This window comes from Pseudorasbora parva, chromosome 2, assembly GCF_024679245.1.
Source record: "Pseudorasbora parva isolate DD20220531a chromosome 2, ASM2467924v1, whole genome shotgun sequence".
In the NCBI taxonomy this organism is placed as follows: domain Eukaryota; kingdom Metazoa; phylum Chordata; class Actinopteri; order Cypriniformes; family Gobionidae; genus Pseudorasbora; species Pseudorasbora parva.
Genome location: NC_090173.1, coordinates 46,731,919 through 46,753,136, shown reverse-complemented (window position 1 = coordinate 46,753,136; position 21,218 = coordinate 46,731,919). Strand labels below are relative to the sequence as shown.

General features: G+C 37.6%; 1 protein-coding gene across 1 annotated transcript; it reads right to left on the bottom strand.

The window, feature by feature from the left end:
* Positions 1-10,128: 10,128 nt before the first annotated feature.
* Positions 10,129-17,875, bottom strand: epor (erythropoietin receptor). The gene is made up of 8 exons (XM_067422308.1): positions 17,216-17,875; positions 16,451-16,586; positions 16,094-16,260; positions 15,611-15,762; positions 15,361-15,517; positions 13,778-13,865; positions 13,558-13,645; positions 10,129-11,624 (listed from the first exon to the last, which is right to left on the bottom strand). Exons 1-8 carry the CDS (start codon positions 17,304-17,306, stop codon positions 10,917-10,919), a joined length of 1,587 nt encoding a protein of 528 aa, XP_067278409.1. The 5' UTR covers positions 17,307-17,875; the 3' UTR covers positions 10,129-10,916.
* Positions 17,876-21,218: the final 3,343 nt, after the last annotated feature.

Genomic DNA, 21,218 nt, shown 5'->3' with positions numbered 1-21,218 from the left:
GTCAAAAACCATGCCAAACTGCAACATATGTATTTTAACATTGTCAAACATCTTAAATTGGTTAAAAAAAAATACATCATAAATATATGGAAAAGTATATACAAAGATTTATTAATAATAATAAGATTCCGAGTAAGTTTCGGCCAGAACATAAATTGATTTTTTTTTTTTTCTTTCCCCAAAACGCTATATATCCACCATAGGCTATATTATTATACTGTAATACCATTAAGAAAAGTGTGTGTTGTGTGTTGTGTGTTGTGTGTGTGCACGCATGACACAGACCAACGTTACTCGCCACAATGACCAAAATAAATCTTTGGATGTTTTCCCTCCCCTGAATGCCTTGCCCGTTTGGTCTTCTCCCTTTGATGATTTTCTTAAGATACCTTCCTTACCGGCTCCAATCCGTCATCGAAATCCATAACGTTAAGCTTGACTCTGAAGCTTTGATTCTCTGACTGACAGATAGCTGTTGATCAGTGACGTAGCCAATACGTGACTGCCAGCTCGCCTACAGTATAAACAATTAAATGGTAAACCTTTTTTAGTTAGCCTAATGAATCCTCTTTTTAAAAATATGTTTTTTGTTTTGCTATTATCGTTAAATCACTGAGCAAACTCGGAGCACTTCACCGGCGGTGACTCTCTCCTCGCGTGACATCCTGAGCTCGCGCAGCATCCTGAACGTTCTTTATCGCACTTTGTAAAGAAACTGGGCTGCTGGATATCGCGTTTTGTGAAAAAATACATTTTGTAGGAGGCTTAAAATGTACATTTTTAAATCTTATTAAAGGCAGCAATTCACACAGATTAAGGTACATCCAAACAATGATTTCCAATAATAAATCTAAATGTCAAAAAATGGCGTTTATTGCGTTTTGCAACCAAACTCTTCAAATACACTTTTGTTTTAATGTGTTAATGCCATTATGAAGTGGAAGTGTTGAAATATCCTCTTGTGAGTAACCTTTGAACCCTCTGTCATTTTGTTTTGTATTGAGTGGCCTGGTGTCAGTTTGCTTGTCATCCAATCAGTGCCATCCAGAGAGCAGTTGGGCAACCTATCAGGTCGCCGAGGGGGTGGGTCTATGAGGGAAAAAAAGAGAGCGTGAGACTGGAAAAGGGGAACGGAAAAAAACACAATGGAGGATGGTACGAGCAAAAGTTAGTTCTAAGTTCTGTAGGATTGATATATTAACGGTAATCGAAGTTAAGAGCCAGGGGCGGATTTTTCTTGGTTTTGTCAGTGAGTAATCTGTTAAAACGGGAGAGTGAGTGTTGTTTGGAGCTGGTTAAATGAATCCCGGAGATTCGTCTGAAGTGAAACTAACGCCATTGCCATGTGCAAATTGCTACTATATAGTCGGAAATCCACTTTGCCACCGAGTTTCTGAGTGAGTGTGGACATTGTGAACTAAAATGAAATTGACAATTTTGGACAAGATATAGTTAAGATCATTCAGTTTTGTGGACTTTTGGCTAGTGTGCGTCAGATGTTGCCACCCACGTTGCTGCAATAGATGTGCTCAGGATTCGCGCTGCAGGCCGGAGGTCTTGCGTTTGCACATGGACGGACGGAGTTTCAGGACGAGTTTCATCATTGCGTATCTCACCATTGGACGGATCAGTTGGATGGACGGTCACTATAATCTTTCTGGTACCAAGGAATCGTGAATACAGACAATATTATTTGGAAATGTTTCAACTGAGCTCCAACAAGCGTGCCAACGTTGTGGTACCACAAAACTGAGACAAGTGAAAAGAAAAACCCCGGGGTATTGTTCATTGCATTTCATTTGAAATATGATGACGTTTTAAAAGGTGAACACACCTAGTTCTAAAGAAAAAAATCTATATAAATGCATCTTGAGATTAACATTCAACAATTGTGGTCTGATATTTGTGTGTTTGATTTTGAAATGTGATTGGTGTGATTTATATAATTTTTTGTTTAGTTTCATTTTTGCAAGTAAGTGTTATAGTGGCTAAGTATATGTGCATGAGAGTTGTATGCTCACAGTAAAAACAAAAAACAAAAAAACAAACCCAGTATATTTAAGCTAACCAGGCCTCTCTACACTTAAGCGAGAGTTGCATGCCAAAAGTTAAGTTGCTGTCAATACATCCTGGTATAAAATTCTAGTAACCTCTCACAAATTCTTTCCCCATGCACATGATAACTAATTTAAAAAAAAAAAAAACTAAAGGGAATTGTGTAGGAGGGTTACATGTGTATCTGCACCAATACATACAGCAATGGCCTCATTTATAAAATATTGCAAATAACCTTAAAGTTGATGTGTTAGAAGCAGAGGTGGAAAGTAACGAATTACATTTACTCGCGTTACTGTAATTGAGTAGTTTTTCTGTGTACTTCTACTTTTTTAAGTAGTTTTAAAAATCTGTAATTTTACTTTTACTTAAGTACATTTTGATTAAAGTATTGTACTTCGCTACATTTTAAACCACATCCGTTACTGAGTAAAAATAAATCATTAATGCAAAGAGAGGAGGAAAAAGACCGCGATCCGGAAATGACTAATATTGAATAGAGCGCGCGGGACGCGGGAGAGAACATGCGCGCAATTATCAGATGGAGACGAACCAAACGTCAGTGACGCAGACCCAGGTGAAAGCAAAACGCCGTCGTGAACTCCTGGCTAGTATGGAAATACTTTGGATATAAAAAAAAATAATGTGTTGTTGTCCTGGAGGATATCAAATTTGCACAAAATGTGGATGCAAATGAAGAAACACATAGAACATGTTCGGGCACACATCCCTCTGTGCAAATAAAGGTATGTTTATAACTTACGGCCGATTGATTTCTGTGACGCAGAGGGAATCCCGGAATCCAGTCATGAACATTAACTTTACATTATAACGTAGATTTGGTGTAATACACGCAAACTGGTGGATGAACGAAAAACTCGAATGTAGAGCTGTAGGCCTTAGAAATAAATCAAATCGCGACATGGTCTGTGAACATTAAAGCACAACATTTGTAACGCTTGTGTCCGGGTGAAAAATGCGGATAGCTCACTATATATATCTGGAGTGGATGCAAACACGGAGGCGATTGACGTCAAACAGATGGCGCTTTATTTCCCGCTGAACTCTCATCACAAACTCCATTTCCGTCCACAGCATTACTCAATAAAACAAAATAACTGACTCTTAGCAACAGAAAAACAGAATAATCCCCACACATGGGAGCTCAAAACTCAGTGTGCACATACACAAGATGCAGAACTCGTTTTCAGGGAGCGCGCGCAGCTCTTAAAGGGGCCACACTATATTTCTACTCGTTACACATTGAATGCTATATGAATATATGATCTGCTTGTTCTCTCTCTGTGAATGAGCTGCTCCGTCTACTACATATAGACTCTATTATTCTTAAACATTTTTACGAATTAATGATAAAAATAAGTTGTTAATCTAATTCATAATAATTTATTGAATTTAGTTTATTAGACATGTTTTATTGAAATTTTGATAAACAAAATAAACAAATGGTTTTAAGTTTGTTATAATAAAGCATTTGTTCAACCAAATAAAAAAAGACCAATCTTCTTCATTCATTTAACATCATTTTAACAAGTGATAATAACCATCATTTAATAATAGGTACAGTAAATGTTTAATTGGTGTTTTCTGAGATAGTTGTCATATCGTGAAAATCTCATTCTATCACAACCCTACAGGGGAGAGTCCCCCACCCCCACTGTTAAAAAAGTAACTAAGTAACTTTTACTCTGAGTACATTTTAAGTGAGCTACTTTTTACTTTTACTTGAGTAAATTTTTAGACCAGTAATTTTACTTGTACTTAAGTAAAATTTCATTGAAGTAACAGTACTTTTACTTGAGTAGAATATTTTGTTAATCTGTCCACCTCTGGTTAGAAGCAGGAAAAATGGGCAAGTGTAAGGATTTGGGCGAGTTTGACAAGAGCCAAATTATGATGGCTAGATGACTGTGTCAGAGCATCTCCAAAACTGCAGCTCTTGTTGGGTGTGGGCTGTGGTCAGTATCTATCAAAAGTGCTCCAAGGAAGGAACAGTGTTGAACTGGCGACAGGGTCATGGACGGCCAAGGCTCATTGATGCACATGGGGAGTGAAGGCAGTGATTAAGTTGCATTTAACAAAAACCTTTTCTGCAACCTAGGTCAGCGCTGGTACACATAATAATCCATCTCCATTTGTTTGGAGCAGTCACTATCCAGTACAAGTAAGATAAAAACTTAAAAAGTCCTGGCGAATTTGAAATTAAAATAAATTAAATGGATAATTCACATACTAATTTACTCACCCCCATGTAATTTCAAATCTTTCTGTCATGTGTAACATAAAATTAATTGAGAAATGTCTCTCCATACAACGGAAGCCTAGGCTAACGGAAGCCAATGGTCACCAATGTTGTGGACAGCACATTCCAGGGCACAGTTTATAGCCGGGCCTCTCTGCCCATAACTGTGGACAAAGGTTTGCTAATTGCTACATTTGGATTGGATCTTGTTGGACTAACACAAACAAACTGTCCAACGCCAAACTATCCAACACACATAAAGATACCAGGACAACAGTCAGACACCTCTTAGAGGCCAAGAAGAAGACCTCTGGTTTCAAGCCCAGGAAGGACAGGACTTCTCATTAGTCCACATGCAGTTTCTGCCTTTCATCCTTATAGAAACTGATCCCTAATGTCCTGGTCTGTGACTGCCATAATAATTCCTCAGGACCTCAGCAGTAGTGGGTGAAACAAAAAGACCGTAATGATCCATCCCAATCCATACGTAAATATGTTTGGAAACCTTAAGACTGATGTAAACTACACACATCAATGTCATACTTATTCAGAGAAATAAGTATTCTCAGTGACATCTATTTGTTATGCAAGATCTTACACCGAATCCGCTGTTAATGAACAAATGAATTCATTAACAGCCTGAGTCCTGACGATTCAATCATGTTTGGTGTCTATTTGTTTAGAACATTGCTAATAATATTCTGGTGATGTTTGGAAAGTGAGACATGCATTGGTAAATTTTAAAGACTTCTAACTTTGTACAGTATGCAAATGAGTTCCACAGGGGAAAGAAGGGTGGGCCACACTGTGTGCCCCCTCTGATGCATAGACAGTAAAAGAAATGGACAAAGCTATCCCATTGACGTCAACGGCGGAATGTGATGTCAGTATAGGAGCACTCACTTCCTGATGGCTGAGCGAACTGCGCAGGCTCAGACTGAGCTTGACGACGTAGATGTGACGTGAGCCTCCTGTCTGACAGCTGTAAGTCTTCTAGTAGCTGTGGAAAGTGAAAGCTGAGTCACGTTTAAATATTTTCTCCCGTTGCTTTTGGCTCACTATGGGCTTCTCCCCATTCTTCCCCCTTGACTTTATCAGACTTTATGTCTCCACGTCCCCCCGACTGTCTCATAGACAGTAAAAGATTGCCTGCGAGCGTCTCCCAGGTCTATACGGTAATTTCTCAACTGTGCGACAGAGTCGCGTTGGTTATGACGCAATCGTTAGCCTATTTTTACAAAAACAGCTTCTGCGGGGCAAGGTAACGGAGCCTTTTATGCATTGTCGTGTTTCTTTGGAAATAAAAAATGGACAAATGGAGTCTTTAAACGCATCAGATGTAAAGTTATTCACTGTCAAAGTGACTCAAAAATGAATGGGAGTCAATGGGATGCTAACAGCAGGTGATGGCTTGGTTAGCAATGGCCGCCCCTATTGGTGGAACGCTTTCCGTGTGCTAGATTACCCCCTGCCAGCAGCCAATCACAGCACTGGAATGGAGAAGTGCCAAACTAAAATCTCCTTCTCATCGGAAGGGGATAAATGTACCCTTTCAACACACCCCTTGTTCTGAGTCTCCCCTTTAGAGAGATATAATGGATACACCGTAACATTCTGAGCCTCTGCTTTATCCAGAGAGACAACAAAAGAACCAAGGATCTGAGTCTAGCTTGTGAGGCAGCAACAGATACAATCAGCCTCCAGTCTGTAAGGAAAGAGACAAACACTATTTTCACACTACGAGTTTTAGTCCAGTGAGACGACTTCAGCAAGTTCCAAGTCTCCTTGCCAGAGAGACAAAAGCGGATTGTCCAAGTCCTGAGTGTCTGGCCCAAAGAGGCAGAAGACACACAGAGACATTTGCAACAAGGTTAAGCTTAGGAGAGCAAACCTTCATTTCAAGGTTCCTTCATCTGCGTGTTCCAGATTTTAGGACCCTTTGGTGCTCCAGGAGATCAGCATCCCACAGATCTTCGTGTTCAAGGCTGTTGAAACGGATTCCAGTCACAACCATTATCACCCAGCACAACCATTGGAAGAAATCATCACCATCAGACTGCTTAAAATCACCACGTAATTGGTGTCCCTCGGTGGGCTAACTTAGAATGAAATTAGCCTTCTGTTTTTTTCAACACAAGTCAATACACTGAAAGATAAAAAAGGAGAAGATAAAAATCAAGCAGAGAGAGCGACCATTGACTACCATAGTATTTTTCCCTACTATCGCAGTGAATGGTTGCTCTGTCATGCTTTGTTACAAACATTCTTCCAAATATCTTCTTTTGTGTTCAGCAGAAAAAGGAAACTCATACAGCTTTGGCACAACTTGAGGGTGAGTAAATTATGACAGATTTTTCATTTTTGGGTGAACTATCCCTTTAAAGGGTGCTTCACTAAAGCGCCTTTTCATCCTAGCACTAAACTGGCATGTACAACCAAACTAAGCCACAGACAAAATATCCCTTGCCCAAGAAAATAATAAAGATTTTTTCCAGGAACTCAAAAATTAGCTGGCTGATCTGCATAGGGATCATTTGAGATCAAGAGCTAAAATATGTAGATTTGTCGATATAGTCCATTGCTAAAAGTCAGGATGCAGAGCTTAAATGAGTCAACACTGACATGGCCACTCTGCAGACAGACAGAGAAGTTCAATTCTCTGAGCTCTAGTGAGACAAGGACTGAAGCTAAGTTAAGTTCAGCATTGCTGAAATTGAATATGCTCAAACAAATCGAGCATAAAGACAATAAGTCAGCTGGATAACGTCAAGTGTCTCCCTGTTATGATCACCATGATGATAGTACCCATAATCACCACCAGAGGGCACTCCACCCTGGACTATTGCCAGAACATCTCAGACTACATTTCCCATAATCCTTTGCCAGATTCATCAGCCATGTAACCTCATAAGCCATCCTATATAAACCATGTTAATACTTGTTTAGTGGAACAACTGCAATTCTGAGTGTTTTTCCTGGTTTCTTGTCTGTCGGTTTTTGGATTACTTTTTTGCCTGTGTTCCCTGCTTTGTTGTGTTTGTTTGTTTGGACTGCCTGTCTGTGTTTTGACCTTTCCTGAACTCTTGACTACGATTGTGGATTACCCTTTCAATAAAGCTGTGTTTGGATCCTCTACCTGTGTCTCTCTGAGCAGTACATGACTCTCCCCCAGCAGCAAAGGATGCACCTCGCTCCTTTGGTTCAGCTGGTATGGCTCCCCTGTTGTATAGCTTTGAACAGAGAAGGCATCATCAGGACAGTGATGTCACAGCCTCAAGCAGCCTAACTGTGAGTGCCTCTCCTAAAGTCCGCTGCTTACCTAAGCTTCCAAGCGTGTTATAGCAACAGACTGTATATTCTTAGAGAATTAGCATGTGACATAGAGGCTTTTAACCCTGAGACAACTAAAAACTACATAGAGTTGTATTTAAAGGCTTTCTCAAACAGTAGAGCATGGCGCTACCAACGCCAAGGTCATGGGTTTAATTCCCAGGGAAAGCAAGAATTGACAATAATGCAAAATGTGTACCTTGAATACAATGTAAGTCGCTTTGGATAAAAGCTTCTGCCAAATACATAAATGTAAATAAATGTAAAGGATGTAAATGCAGCCTTGATGTACTTTCCTGAGGCCAGCATGGCTGACAAAGTCTTTCTTCTGAGAAAGACTACATCGCAGATTTTCCATGGCTTTATGGTTAGACAAAGCCCAGCTATTGCTAACAATTATTACAGATTGTGTAAAGCTCTTCTGGTAGAGTATACTCTATATCAGAACCCATCTGCCTCTCATCTCTCAGCTTTCTGAATTAGGCAAGGCCGCCTTGAGTCTACCAAAGATTATTATGAGCGCTTAAGGAAAATGTGTTTTGCTGTCAAAAATAACCCCAAGACAAAGGTTATGCTATGTTTAAGAGTCTGTTTGTAGCTTTTACTCCAATGTGAGGAAACTCCTCATACTCCTGGTAGATGTTGAAAATATGTCTGCTGGAGAACTGAGGCAGCTTGCCATGCAAGCCTGGGACAATGGGAAGGTAGGCACAGATAGGCAAGACAGGCAGCCATGTTCATCTGTGCTTGAATCTAAACATGACTGTAAGACTCCCATTCATTTGGTAGTCAGAACTTACCCCAAACAGATTAGTCCATTGCAGCAATTTCCAAAAGAGCACCCAGAGCCCTAAGCTCTCAGGTAACATAACAATCACAGGTTGATGATTAAATGACTGAACAGCCTCCATTTTGGAGTGTGTTTTGGAGAGGGGGAAGGTGGTCATCTGATGTACTCATAATAACCACACCTTAAGTGGCAGGTGATCCAAAAATCACAACGTCAGCGGTGACATGAGCAACAATCACTACCTTACTTAGCATCCTTCACCCTTAAAAATAGTTTTTTGTGAAAGGTTCTTTAAAGAACCATTTTGTTCTAAACATTTTATAGTTTAAAGAACCCTTTTGCACTACGAAGAGCCTTTTGTGTAATGGAAAGGTTCTTTGGCTATTAAAGGTTCTTCATGGAACGCCAACCATTTAAGAACCTTTCTTTTTAAGAGTGTTGGATGGATGAACGTAAAATCACTTTAAAATATCAAAACAATGTGTTACACACAATTCATTAACTTCAAATATAATGAAAATGCATGAATGCATTCATTTAGACAGAGAATAACTTTAAATGAAAAAGTCATTACTGAAATGTATGATCCCAAAATAAAGAAAATCCTTTTAATAGAAAAAAATAGCTTTATTGCTGATAGAAAAAGTGAAAGACAAATAGTTATTAAGAAATTGATTCATCTGCTTTCAATCTTAAATGTTATTGAAATAAAACAACACTCAGCGATTGTACCATTGGATAGACAGGACTACACGTAAAAAGAATGTGTCAGAAATTATGCTTTTTATCAACGTCTTTTTTTTTTAACCTTTAACACCAATGGAACCTTTCCATTCCACAAAAGTTTCTTTATAGTGAAAAATGTAGGGTTTTTTCCTTATTGAAAGGTTCTTTGGGGAATTAAAAATCTATTGCATCGCTGCAAGAAATCCATTTTTGGAACCTTTTTAAAGTGTAGTTTGCAGATGGGATTAACAATTCATCTTGGCTAACTCAGAGTTGTTCACATATTCAACATTTGGTTTAACTTTATGGATTATATTACAGCATATAGAACACAAAGATAATTGCTGAGAAATTAAACTTCTATTATAAAATAGAAGGTTTCTGTACAGTATTTGATTGGACTGTATAATTCAAACCTTAGGGTCAAGTCTAAATCAAAACTAACTTTCCTAAATCACCTTCCTGGTCTTGTGAATGATTCATTAGTGCACATTATTCAACAGAACTGAAAAATATTTGTAATATTTTATTGAAAGAACAAAGTGCTTGTTTTTCAGTTAATGTCACCAAAGCTACTTGAGTGCTGGTGTGTGTTTCAGGAAGGGTGTAGTCCTCCTTAATCAACTACAAACTCTGGTAACGCCCACTGTTCACGATCTAATCAAGTCTGCCTGCTGCAGTTATGCTATACTGTTCCACTCACAAATGACACAATATAAAAGTAAAATGGGTCGCAAATGTCAACGATGAGAAATGGTCAACCATACAAGAATTCCCAGAATTCACCAGAAGAACTGTCCAAATGCAAACAGGACATAAAGCACGAAATGGATAAATGAATGGATGGATGGACTGACAGATGAACTATCCTTCATATGACTCAATAACTAATGTTTGTTCATTGATTTGTTGACTGACTTCCTCCACATCCAAAAGATACATATTGCTGTAACTTTAAACACAAAAACAGAGTAAAAAAAGTTTTATTTACATTAAAAAAATATATATGTACAATTTACAAGACATTTTTAAACCCAAAACGGAATGACGTGTGAACTGCAAATCAGGCACTTTCCACAAAGAGGCTAAAAAATAAGGTAGGTTTTTTTTTTTTTTTTATCAGTGTTTCAAAAGGGATGTTTAATTTAAGAAATGATGATAATCAAGCTCAGGAGGGAAAAATATTATGTTTTCCTTTTTTTTTAATTTAACGTTTGTAATTTCTCCAATCCTGTTACAAACATTAGGTGACGTTTGAATAGTTTAAAGCTGATGTATACATGCAAAAATTATTTAGTCAATTGATCAATATAACCTTTGTATATAAAAGTATGAAATAATAATTCAGAGTACAGATTTTGGACACTCTTAAAAGTGACTATTTTACATTATATAATAAATAATTACGAAACTTATTTAATATTTCTCCTTACAAAAATGCAGAAATTTTTGTATTTTTTCTTTTTTTTTCAGGGACATGGATGGAAGTGAAGCCTATTTGTGGAAAGTGCCACTAATTAATGAATTCAGAAATGAATGTATTAGAAATGGAAACTCTCCACTGGTATATTAGTGGTACATGATACACTGTATTAAATGTTTTATTAACAGCTGCCATAGTATTGCTATAATGTTAGCTTATTTTATCTGATGGAATATGTTCTTTTCTCCTGAAAGATCCTAGTGTTTTCATATATTCAAAAAACATCATGCGTCAAACATAAATCAGTAAGACCCTGAAATGAATTTGTAGTATCAGTATCCAGATTCCACTTGTCGACTGGTGAGCGGCCACCTTTGGCCAAAAATCTCGTTTTTGTATTCATTGGTGTAGATCCCGCGATTCCCAAGCTCCGCGATCCTGCTTGAGCTCATCGGGCTGTAGTCCATGGAAACCCCTGAGTCTGCGACCGCCATGTAGGCGTATCCCGGCCCTTTGGGGGGCCACGTATGGTTGGGATACTCAAAGCTGGATTGCGAGGACAGTCTGCCCGAACCCGAGCTCTGTGGGAGCGAGCCAAGGTCGGAGTGCGAGGCGCTCAAAGACGAGGTTCCCGCGGTGGTAAAGAGCGTCTGGAGCGGTAACGTCTCCTCGAAGACATCGTTGTCCACCTGCCGCTCGGCTTCTCCTTGCATGCGCTGGGAGTTTTGATTAAGAGCGACGTAGGTGTCGTGCGACTGCAGTAACGTTGACTGGGAGAGAGATTCCGGGTTTTCTTGAAGTGCCCTCAGTTGTTCCATGAGCCAATGACCGTGAGGAGGTTCTCGCCATCCTCCCAATATTCCCGAATCCGTACGCTCGCTCTCCTCTACCTCCTCCACAGGTTTACTCTCCTCTCTCGGGGACGTGCTGTAGCTGGTCAGAGAAACCTCAGACAAAACCTCCACAGGTGAGGGCAGCTCCTCCGTGTACACATGAACTGATCTTCCCCACATGCTGCCGTTATTTTGGCTCATCCACTCCTGAGGGCAGAGGAAACAGAACAGTTAGTTACTAAATATCTAGTAGATGTTTTTTTTTTCCCTAGTGATTTTGCAGTTCCAATTTTTTTTCTACCTATATACAGCTGCTGACAGGAGGACCACTGCAAACACTGGGCAAATTTCAATCGAAAGTGATGCCCTTTGGAGCCCTACTCGCTCCAAAGGGCAGAGCCCATACAGTGAGGAGTTTGAAGGGAGCAGGCACTTGCGTGTCATAAAGTAGCCATTTGGAACACACTTTGCGAAGTGGGCAATCTAAGAATGGAATTGATTAAATATCTTCATCTGGAATGTTCCCATGATAAAGCAGCGTCCATTAGCGTGAACTTTTGTTTGGAATGTCCCTATGACTGGCCCTTAAAGGGGTGGTTGCATGCGATTTCACTTTTGTGTGTAATGTTGCTACTTGAGCATAAACAGTATCTGCAAAGTTACAGCGCTGAAAGTTCAATACAAACGGAGATATTGTCTTTTAAAGTTATTGCAGGTTTTTTTTCTACAAAAACGGCCGGTTTGGACTACAACAAGCTTCTTCCCGGGTTGGTGACATCATAAACCCTTACTAGTCACCGCAGATGTGACTTCTGCCCATAATGGTAAAGGGCGTGGCGTTTCTGGACAACCTGTGCTTGGCACTTAAGCCAATAAAAATACAGGAAACTACATTTGGTCATCTAACCAATCTAAGACCATTGTGTTTTTCGGAGGGACGGGCTTCATAGAAGCAGGAAGCAAACGAGCCGTTCAAAGGACAGTGGAGACAGCAGTGTGGAATAAAGCTCTATGAAAAATATGGCATTTTTACAAAAAAAGAAGTATTAAGACATGTTATACTGCATCCAATAAACACAACCAAGCCTAGAAAAAAAAAACACGGAACACACCCTTTAATGAATTAATTCTGATTGATGAATCTGAACGTAGTGTTTCCGAACAGGGGTTACACCCTTACTCTTTTTCTGAAGGACATCCTGGGATTTTTAATGACCACAGAGAGTCAGGACCTTGGTTTAACATCTCCAAAGGACGGTGCTCTCTGACAGTATATTGTCCCCATCACTATACTGGGGTGTTAGGATCCACACAGACCAAAGGGTGAGCGCCCCCTGCTGGCCTCATTAACACCTCTACCAGCAGCTACCTGGTTTTTCCAGGTACTGACCAGGCTCAGCCCTGCTTAGCTTCAGTGGGAAACCAGTCTTGGGCTACAGGGTGATGTGGCTGCTGGTTATATTAATCAAACAGTAAAAACGCCCTTTCCCGCGCCCAAAACCAGTCAACTGTGGATGAGAGTATGAAACAAGGACTGGCTTGACGTTGTCCTGCTCCACTTCACAGACGACAAGTGGAAAGAGAATTTTAGAAGGACAGGACACTCATTTATGACAATATTCAACTGTTCCAGATGTCAAAATATTATTTCTACGTCCCTGCACGTGCGCAATACTCTCCAGTTTCAATTTATTTTCAATTCAATCAAGTGTTTACATACATGTACTCTCAACTGGATTACAAAAGGAATAAACCACCCCTTACAATCCGAATGACATTTTAATCAGACCTACATTTGACTGTTTTATTGCGATTGTGCAACTAGTCTGGTTACGATTGGATTATTAGAGTCCATGTAAACGCAGCTACTGACTTGACTAAAAATGTATTTATTTATTTAATAATAAACATTGATTTGTTGCATCGTTTAAACTTTTGATCAATTTAAGGCTGAATAGAATAAAACTATCACTTTCTTTTTTAAATAAATAGCTGTATATAAGCTATATAACTTTTCATTTACTCCTTTATCAAACTCCCTTTGGAAAATGTATTGTCAATTATTTGAAATCATGTTAAGTTACACATGGTACCATGTAAATGGTGTAGTGACATTCAATTGGAAACATGAATGAATTACCTTGAAATCCCCTTTGTAGACTGTGAAGAGACCAGGAAACTTGTGCTCTGGCGTGGGGATGTCAGGCCACAGTTTCTTCAGAAGAAACCTGTAATGTGCACAGAAGCGATTCATGATTCACTAGTTCATAATTACGGTTCGTCTGAAGTGATTATCATTATCATATAAAAACAATATGGTATTGTATGTTCTCATTATGCATGCATTTGTGAAAACTGACTTGTGGTGTGTTAGGATCACAGTCAGAGACAGCAGGCAGAGGATCAATCCGATGAAAAGCACCAGTAACACGATCAGCGGATCCATGTCTGTTACAAAAAGAGAAATAAAAAGGATTCCTAAATGACAACGATTTGCCTGCATCTATTTAAACTTTGACAAAAATCTCACTGGAAGTACTGGGACAAATGTTTATAGTTCAGATATAAACACTGATGTCTATGGTAGGGCAATACTGTTTATATTATATAGCAAATCTCAAGTGATTGACTGCTTATATTGTTTCAAAATGTAAATTGTATTATATTACCCATCTCTAATCTGCTAAATGTGAATATAAGGCCTGAAGATTATAAATATAAACATCATACATTTCTGTAAAGTGCTTTGAAAAAGTGTATACTGTGAAAAGCGCTGTATAGATAAATTTGAATCTACTTAATGTTTTTATGAAAGCCTGTTTCTGCCACAGTAAAAAAAAAAAAAAAAGTATTTTGTAAATCTTAACTATATATATTTTTTAATAATAATTATGACATACTACATCATAATTATCACATAAAAAGTTATAATTATGACAAGATGGAATATTGAAAGTTTTTGTCATAGTTATGACAAAAAATATTGCTTGGCACAGTGTCATATTCATAACTTTGTATGTCAATTTAGATCAAAATCCTTTAGAAAGTCCTGCTTTGGTAAATACAAGTCATAATTAATACATAAAAAGTAAAATTAAGAAATACCAAGTCATTTTATGTATGACATACTAAATCCTAAGTATGAAATTGAGATGAATTCAGATAAATTAAGATAAACAGAAAATTATGACTTTCTATTTCATAATTTAAACTTTTTGTCATTATTTTGATTCATGTCATTTATAACAAAATCAGAAATTCGCATTTTTATCATGATTTCAACTTTCTTAAAATGATGTCAAAACTATAACTTGGCACAGACATAATTTCTACTTTTATTATGAGATAATTAATTTTAATGACAGATAATACATTTTTTATAACATAAAAATTATGACAGTAAATCATCATTCTGAGATTAAAAATGTGAAATTACGAGATTAAATTTTTAACTTTATGTCGATTGACTTTACTCAGAATTTTGACTTTTTAGGTCATAATTTTGACTCTCATATTTATGACTTAGCATGCCTAGTTCTGCCACATTAGAACAATTCTGAAATCCTTTAGAAAGTCCTGCTTTGGTAAATAAAATTCATAATTAATACATAAAAAGTCAAAATTATTACATAAGTCATTTTTGACAAAGTCAAAATTACGACATCCAATGTCATATTTTTTATGACATAATAATAACATAAAAGGTCAAAATTATGACATACCAAACCCTAGTCCCATAATATTTCTCTTTCATAATTTAAATTGTTTTCATAATTTTGATCTGTCATTTATGACTAAATCAGAATTTCAGATTTTTTGTCATGGTTTTGACTTTGTCATAATTATGACTTACAAAAGCAAGCATATTTTTTCTGTGATGGAAATGGACTTTAATGTGTTTAATTTGTTGATGTACTTTTAAAACGCTTTCAAATCCACATACCACTTGGTGGCGTGACTGCAAACACAGGATTGGTCCAAACACTCCAGTAGCCCTTGTAGGAGACGCCATCGGGTTTGACACGGACCCACACCTTGTATCTGGTGCCGGCCTGTAAGCCACGCAAAACCAGCACGGTGCTGGCCTTTACCTCCTCCACCTTCAAAAGACAACTCACTGCTCAATTTGAACAAGATACACAATACTTCGGCTTATTCAAACTACACTAACGGCCTCGATAAGGAACACACACCTTGCCCATGTGGCTTCCCTCCACTGCGTATCTGACCTCGTATATCATACTGTCATCCATGTATTTGAGCGGAGGAGGCAGCCAGCTCACGTTCAACTGCCCTTCCTTTCCCGAGCTCATGACCGTCAGGTTTCTGGGAGGATCTAGAAATACTGTGAGAGGGAAAATGTCTTAAAGTTAGCATGAAATCAAAATTGAATTCATCTTTTTTGTTATTTTTGATACGGACAGGTGACAAGGACAAGCTGTCACTCACGTGACATCCACCAATGACAAACCACAACCATCCAATCAATTCCACATGGACAAAATCAAGTCCCGCCCTACATTTTGTCTTGTCTGAAAAGCAGTTTCACTCGGATATATGACACAATAGTGGAGAGAAGGCTATTGCAACTCCTGTTTCATGCCTTCTTTAAACTCATAAGGGCTACACCTGCATTCTGCTTAGTATTTTCTACATGTATTACTTTTAAGACTTACAGACGTTCTCAACATTGAAGCTGCGATTATAGAGAATCCGGCCATCACGGAAAACCTGCACGTCAAGAGCCGTGAAGAACAGGGTTTGAGGGAGTTTGCAAAGGAAGACGGTTTTGTTACCAGCCAAAGACAGAGATGAAACCACACAAGCCATCTTGTTCTCGTTCCTGAAGACATATGAAAAGAAGAAAATAACATTGATTGGTATTTTAATGGGACGTTTAACTGAACCGAATAATATTAAAAGTCTTCAAGACCAATATTTTAAAATGGGACCAGTGTGTGTTATATTGTGTTAAAATTTCTGGAACAACACACAAAAATGATTTATAGCTTTGGTCTTGAACTGTTACTTACTCATATGAATACATGAAGGTATATTGATCATTTAAATGATTCCCTGCTCGCTCCACTTCCCAGAAGCAAGTGAGATCCTTTTTTCCCTCCACAAAACATTTAAGATCCTCTGTTTCGTCTCGGAGTAACTGGGCCACTGAAAAAAACACACATTATATAAATATGAAAGCATTGTCAACATTATTCAAAGACATTTTTAAAAAAATATATTTTTACAAAAGTTTCTGTATTACAGCTTTTTTATTTTATTTAAGAAGTTCAAAAAACTATAGATTATATAAAATGCATGCATATTTCACCGTTTTCAAAATTAAAAAAAATAGTCAATTATTAATAAATTCTTATTATCAATGTTGAATTTTTGCTTCTTACTCTTTATATATTTTTTCATGATTCTTTGATGAATATAAAAATGCAAAATTCAAAGGAACAGCGTTTAAAAAACAAATATTTTGTAACATTATACATGTCTTTACTGCCAAAACCTTTTTTAATTAAAGTTTTAATTTAAACTTTTCCCACCCCCTGATATTTTGAATCTTTTGAATGATAAAGTATCAGGGTTTCCACAAAAATATGAAACAGCACAACTGTTTTCAGCATTAATAATCAGAAATATTTCTTCCTCGAATTATGAAGGATCATGTGACACAAGACTAGAGTCATGATGCTGAAAATTCAGCTTTAACATAAAAGCTCATGAAATATGCATGTAACATCAAACTGGAAAAACATTAGTCAAACAATAAAAGGCACATCTCTTACCTTTACTTTCAAAACTCTTTCCTCCTGCGATGACGAAAACAAGACAAAGCATGAGAACAACTTTCAATCTGTCGCTCCTCATTTTTCTCATCCATTTACATTACAAACTAATCACTGCTCAGTGTGACGGTTCCGAAAGGTGTATCCTCCATTCCAGGTGGGCTATTCGACCAAACTGTTTTGTGGACACCATTGACGGTTACGTGCATCACATCTGATGAGCTGATAGTGTGTTCAGACAGAGTGTTTACGCTTTTACTATTTGGGGGCGGGGCATCAAAAAGTGTGTTGTTTACTGGGAGGAGCTTGAGTGAGGACATGCTGTCATGACCGTTTGAAGTGCTCCATGTTTTCTCAAGAAACAACATTACATACTCAACCTAAAGGACTGAGTAGGAAACAATGACTTTTTAATCTTGGTGTTTAAAAACTCTTAGCATTAGAGGCATGACAATCAACACGTGGTCAGTTACATGTGTTTTTAAGAGTGCAAACTGTACTGTTGTTGTTCTGCAGCAAGTAACCGGTTCTTTTTATCACAGCCTGACACTCATGTTTTTTATGCTCAACCTGCGTTATCAGCACAGCGCTGAGCTTCTCTTACGCACAGATAAGCGCAAGTATTGCGAGCCGATCCAGTCTGCCCGCAGCTCACTGTCCATTATCACTATGACAGGACTGTACCGTTATTTCAACCCAGGGCACATTGTTAAGATGGGAAATGTGACACCCGATTAGGCCCACAGGTGGTTTTCATCATGCCAAGGCTTTGTCTGTTTAGTAAAGAATGATTTTCATGTGCATTAAACAGATGTTGGTCCTCTAATCCGCTCAAAACCAAATGTAAAAGGAAAAAATGGTCTTTTACATAGTACATGCGTTCAAAAAATAGTTTGACGCTCAGGTGACACTCAGGTCAACGGTGCATGTACTTCCCTTGTTTCCTCTGGCACTGGAGGTTGTGGGTTAGTGGTGCGTAACAGGAAAATGAATGTTCAGGAAGCCCCTTTGTGGTAGATTCTGGGCACGTAGATAAAAGCAGAGGACTTACGAGTTTAAAGTCATAAATTACAGATGCTATCAGCTATAGCAAGTACACAAAGTCACGTTTCTTTTTGTGCAAGTGAAACTAAAGCGAGCTCCTCAAGCTGAGCTTTACAGTAGTGTTTTACATGATGATGTTTACTGTTTAGTATTGTATCTACAGTCCCTGGCAAAAAAAAATTCAAATGTGTTGAATTTTAAAAGTGCTATACTAAGTGCTCAGACTTTAAAGAGGCGAAAATTCTCATAGATTTAAATTGAAGTAAGAGATTCAAGCCATATTTAGACACCAGAATAGTATAGGCCATATATAGTATACACCTAGCAACCAGGCAGCATTGCCATAGTAACCACCTACTGTAGAACACCCTAGCAACCAAACCCCTGGTGCTCAAACATTCGAGAATTACATTTTAGTATCATTGATATAGGCCTACTATTATAGTTTCTTTTTTTTTTTTCCATTTACATTTTTTAATTATAGGAGTGTTTTTTTGTGTGCTATTTCTTAGTTATTTAATGTCTATATAGCTTTTTAAAAATAGAAAATAGAGATGTTGAAATAAAATAGGTTTATACATTTTACATTATAAAAATTATTTATATATTTTTATATATTTTATTCTGTCAGTTCTTGTTTATTTTTTTTCAGGTAGAGATTATTATTGTTTACTAAAATGAGAACTATTATTTTTATTATTATTAATTGAAAACAAAAACTGAAGTAAAATAAAATATAAATATTAGTTAAACTTTAACTAAATTTAAAATATTAACTGGAAATTAATAAAAATGAAAACTAAAGCTAAAACAAAGATAAATTAAACAAATGGGAATATTTAATGCGCTTTTGCGAATTTTTATGTATCACTTTTTTTGTAGTTGGAAACATAACATCAAAAACAAGACCTTCCCTGACTTCCTATGTGTATGGAAGGCCAGTATAATTACGCGTTTAAGGAGCCATTTATGGGTTCACGTCTGTTTCACAGCGTTCAGGATAATTCTGAAAGAGCTATTGAAAGTGTCATGAAAGAAAAGGCATTCACTTAAACTATAGTCTCACATAGACATATTTATTGTCAGTCTCCATTTATGTACTTTATAATCAAACTATCATAACAGTGTAATTTTAATGACCTCATTATCTGGAAAGAATGTCAGTGAACTGCTTTCTGAGTCCTGCTGCGTTTGTCCCATGATTTTCGTTCGGCTCACTCACACGTTATTGAAAAGACACATTCAGTGGTGTTTATTTTCTAACTGAACAAAATTATTGTATTACTTACTATGAAAATCAAGGACGCTGGGGGCAGTTCCGGTGCCTCGGTGTGATATAATAGTAGCAGTGGCTTTAGGAGTGTCTTCTGTCTTTTCTCAGTCTAGAAGGCACCAAATTCAAAAATAAATTCACATTTCAACAACATTAATGACCCACTTTAAATACAAAGCTTAATGCTAAATCACTGAAGTAACCCTTTAAATGTTGCTTTCTCGCCGCTGTAATTTTATTTTGTTTATTTTGTTATTGAGATGAAACCTGCATATACATTACATTTCCATTGCTCTCAGCAATGTGGACAATGTCTGGATGTTCGTTGACAGTATATCGGATTCACTTTAAAGCTATTTCTTAGGCCTTAAATCACTTCAGTCACTTGTAAAAAAAAGAAACAAAAAAAACTATTAAAGGTTTACTTCAGCGATCAGCATATGGCTTTGTATCAGTAGAAACCCTGAGTATATTTAAATGATTGTGCAATATCGAAATATCGTCAATTTGCGTCATCGGAGCAATTTTTGGCCAGAGGCTAAAGACTACAGCCAACAGAGGGGGATGGGAGATCACACTCACAGCTCAGCTCGCAGCCTCAGGCATTCATGGAAACAGTGTTGCCGGCAGGGCAAAGTCAGTGTTTCAACTTCTCAAAATAATTCCTCAGAAAGTTATGCTTCCAAAGGCATGAACTGAAACGGGCCAGACTGAACACGTGTTGTGAATGCATTGCCACAAGCACGGTCGTGTTTACCTCATCATGAGAGCTCATTCAGCTCATTCATCACGGTGTAATCTGTAATCTGCAGCGTTTGTGCTGTGAGTGTGACACTCCCTCAGCGGCTAAATCACATTATATTGAACAGACACGTTCAGTTTTTAATAGTGTTTTCTAACTGAACTGATTTTGTGAAAATGAACGCGGGAACGATGGGAAAGTGATCCAGTGATTCAGTAGCGGTGGCTTTGGGAGTGGCCTCGTAGGGCAGCGAAGCATTCTGCGAATTGTTGTCTTTCATCCTCATGAGACAAAAATAAATTTTCTGTCTTTTCTCAGTCTAGAAGGCACCAAATTCAAAAATAATTTCACATTTCTACTACAACAATGATCCAGTTTAAATACAGATTCATCTTTCCAGTGCTGAAGTACCCCTCTAAAATGACGAAAGCAAAGCATATAACGAAATCACTGAACATTAAACTAAAATTAACAAAAAAAATGTATGGAAAAAAATATATGATTTTAGTTATATTTAATGATAACCCTGGGTCAAGGATATGATTCCAATGAAATAAAATGTACACCTAGAATGCAATGCAAGTCACTATTGATACATAACGGCAGAACCCCACACTTTATAGGGTCTGTAAAGAACCTTTAACACCCATGGGATCTTTCCATTCCACAAACGGCTCTTGATAGTGGAAAATGTTCTTTACACTTAGAAAAACATGCTTCTTTTAAGAACTGTACACTGAAAGGTTCTTTGGGAAACCAAAAACAGTTCTCCTATTGCATCACTGCAACAACCTCTGTGGCTTTTAATGAGAAATAGAAACAAAAGATAAACAAAAAGTGTTGGACAGAAAAGGAAGAAGCTTAATGCGACATGGATGGAAAACAAATTGAACAAACAGACCCAAGTCACAGATCTATTTGTTTTGCACATATGACAGATTATG

Bases quoted from the DNA above. Each gene is read 5' to 3' on its own strand.
- epor (XM_067422308.1), bottom strand. From the start codon at position 17,306: ATGAGAAAAATGAGGAGCGACAGATTGAAAGTTGTTCTCATGCTTTGT. The intron at 16,261-16,450 runs GTAAGTAACAGT...ATATGTCTTCAG, and splicing joins ACCTTCATGTATTCATATGA to GAACGAGAACAAGATGGCTT. The intron at 11,625-13,557 runs GTAATTCATTCA...CTCTGCCCTCAG, and splicing joins TCTACAAAGGGGATTTCAAG to GAGTGGATGAGCCAAAATAA.